Source organism: Coturnix japonica, unplaced genomic scaffold (genome assembly GCF_001577835.2).
Source record: "Coturnix japonica isolate 7356 unplaced genomic scaffold, Coturnix japonica 2.1 chrUnrandom1023, whole genome shotgun sequence".
NCBI lineage: Eukaryota > Metazoa > Chordata > Aves > Galliformes > Phasianidae > Coturnix > Coturnix japonica.
The window spans coordinates 180-1,133 of record NW_015440366.1 but is presented as its reverse complement, the minus strand read 5'-3'; the positions used below and the strand labels follow the sequence as shown (position 1 = coordinate 1,133).

The 954-nt window shown below is 53.1% G+C and overlaps 1 protein-coding gene across 1 annotated transcript in view; it reads left to right on the top strand.

Moving 5' to 3' along the window:
* RPL13A (ribosomal protein L13a) overlaps positions 1-270 on the top strand; it is a 5,651-nt gene extending 5,381 nt beyond the window's left edge. Inside the window, exon 2 of the mRNA XM_032441961.1 lies at positions 4-270. Coding sequence (XP_032297852.1) covers positions 4-255 — 252 coding nt within the window. The 3' untranslated portion in view covers positions 256-270. The remainder of the gene's footprint in view (positions 1-3) is intronic.
* The last annotated feature ends 684 nt before the right edge of the window (positions 271-954 follow it).

Here is a 954-nt window from a genome sequence, read left to right as displayed (position 1 = left end):
CAGTTTGCGTTCCTGGGCCGCCTGGCCCATGAGGTTGGCTGGAAGTACCAGGCTGTGACGGCGGCGCTGGAGGAGAAGAGGAAAGCCAAGGCCAGGCTGCACTACGGCAAGAAGAAGAAGATGATGGTGAGATGGGGGGGCCTCGAAACTGACATATTTTTGGGGTCCAGGGGGGTCTTGAAACTGACATTTTTGGGCTTAAACCTGGGGTTTTGGGCCTTGAAACTGATATCTTTGGGGTTTGGGGGCCCTTGAAACTGACTTCTTTGGGGTGCCTTGAAACTGACTTCTTTGGGGTTCGGGGGGGGGCTTGAAACTGACTTTGGGGTTGGGGGGGTCTTGGAACTGACTTTTCTGGGGTCCGGGGGGGTCTTGAAACTGACTTCTTTGGGGTCAGGAGGACCTTGAAACTGACATATTTGGGGTCCGAGGGGGCCTTAAAACTGACATATTTGGGGTCCGGGGAGGCCTTGAAACTGATATCTTTGGGGTTCAGGGGGCCTCGAAACTGACTTCTTTGGGGTTCGGGGGGGGTCTTGAAACTGATATCTTTGGGTTTTGGGGGCCTTGAAACTGACATATTTCAGGTTCGGGGGGCCTTGAAACTGATTTCTTTGGAATGCCTTGAAACTGACTTCTTTGGGGTTCAGGGAGGGTCTTGAAACTGATATCTTTGGGGTCCGGGGAGCCTTGAAACTGACTTCTTTGGGGTCAGGAGGACCTTGAAACTGACATATTTGGGTTTGGGGGGGGCTTGAAACTGACATCTTCCAGGTTGGGGGGCCTTGGAACTGACTTTGGGGTCCGGGGGGGCCTTGAAACTGACATGATTTGGCTTGAGGGGAGCCTTGAAACTGATGTGTTTGGGGTGGGGGGGGGCTTGAAACTGACACTAGTGTGAAGCTGGAGGGTCTAGAAACCGACATTCAGGCACTAGAAGATTTTAAGGGAGGG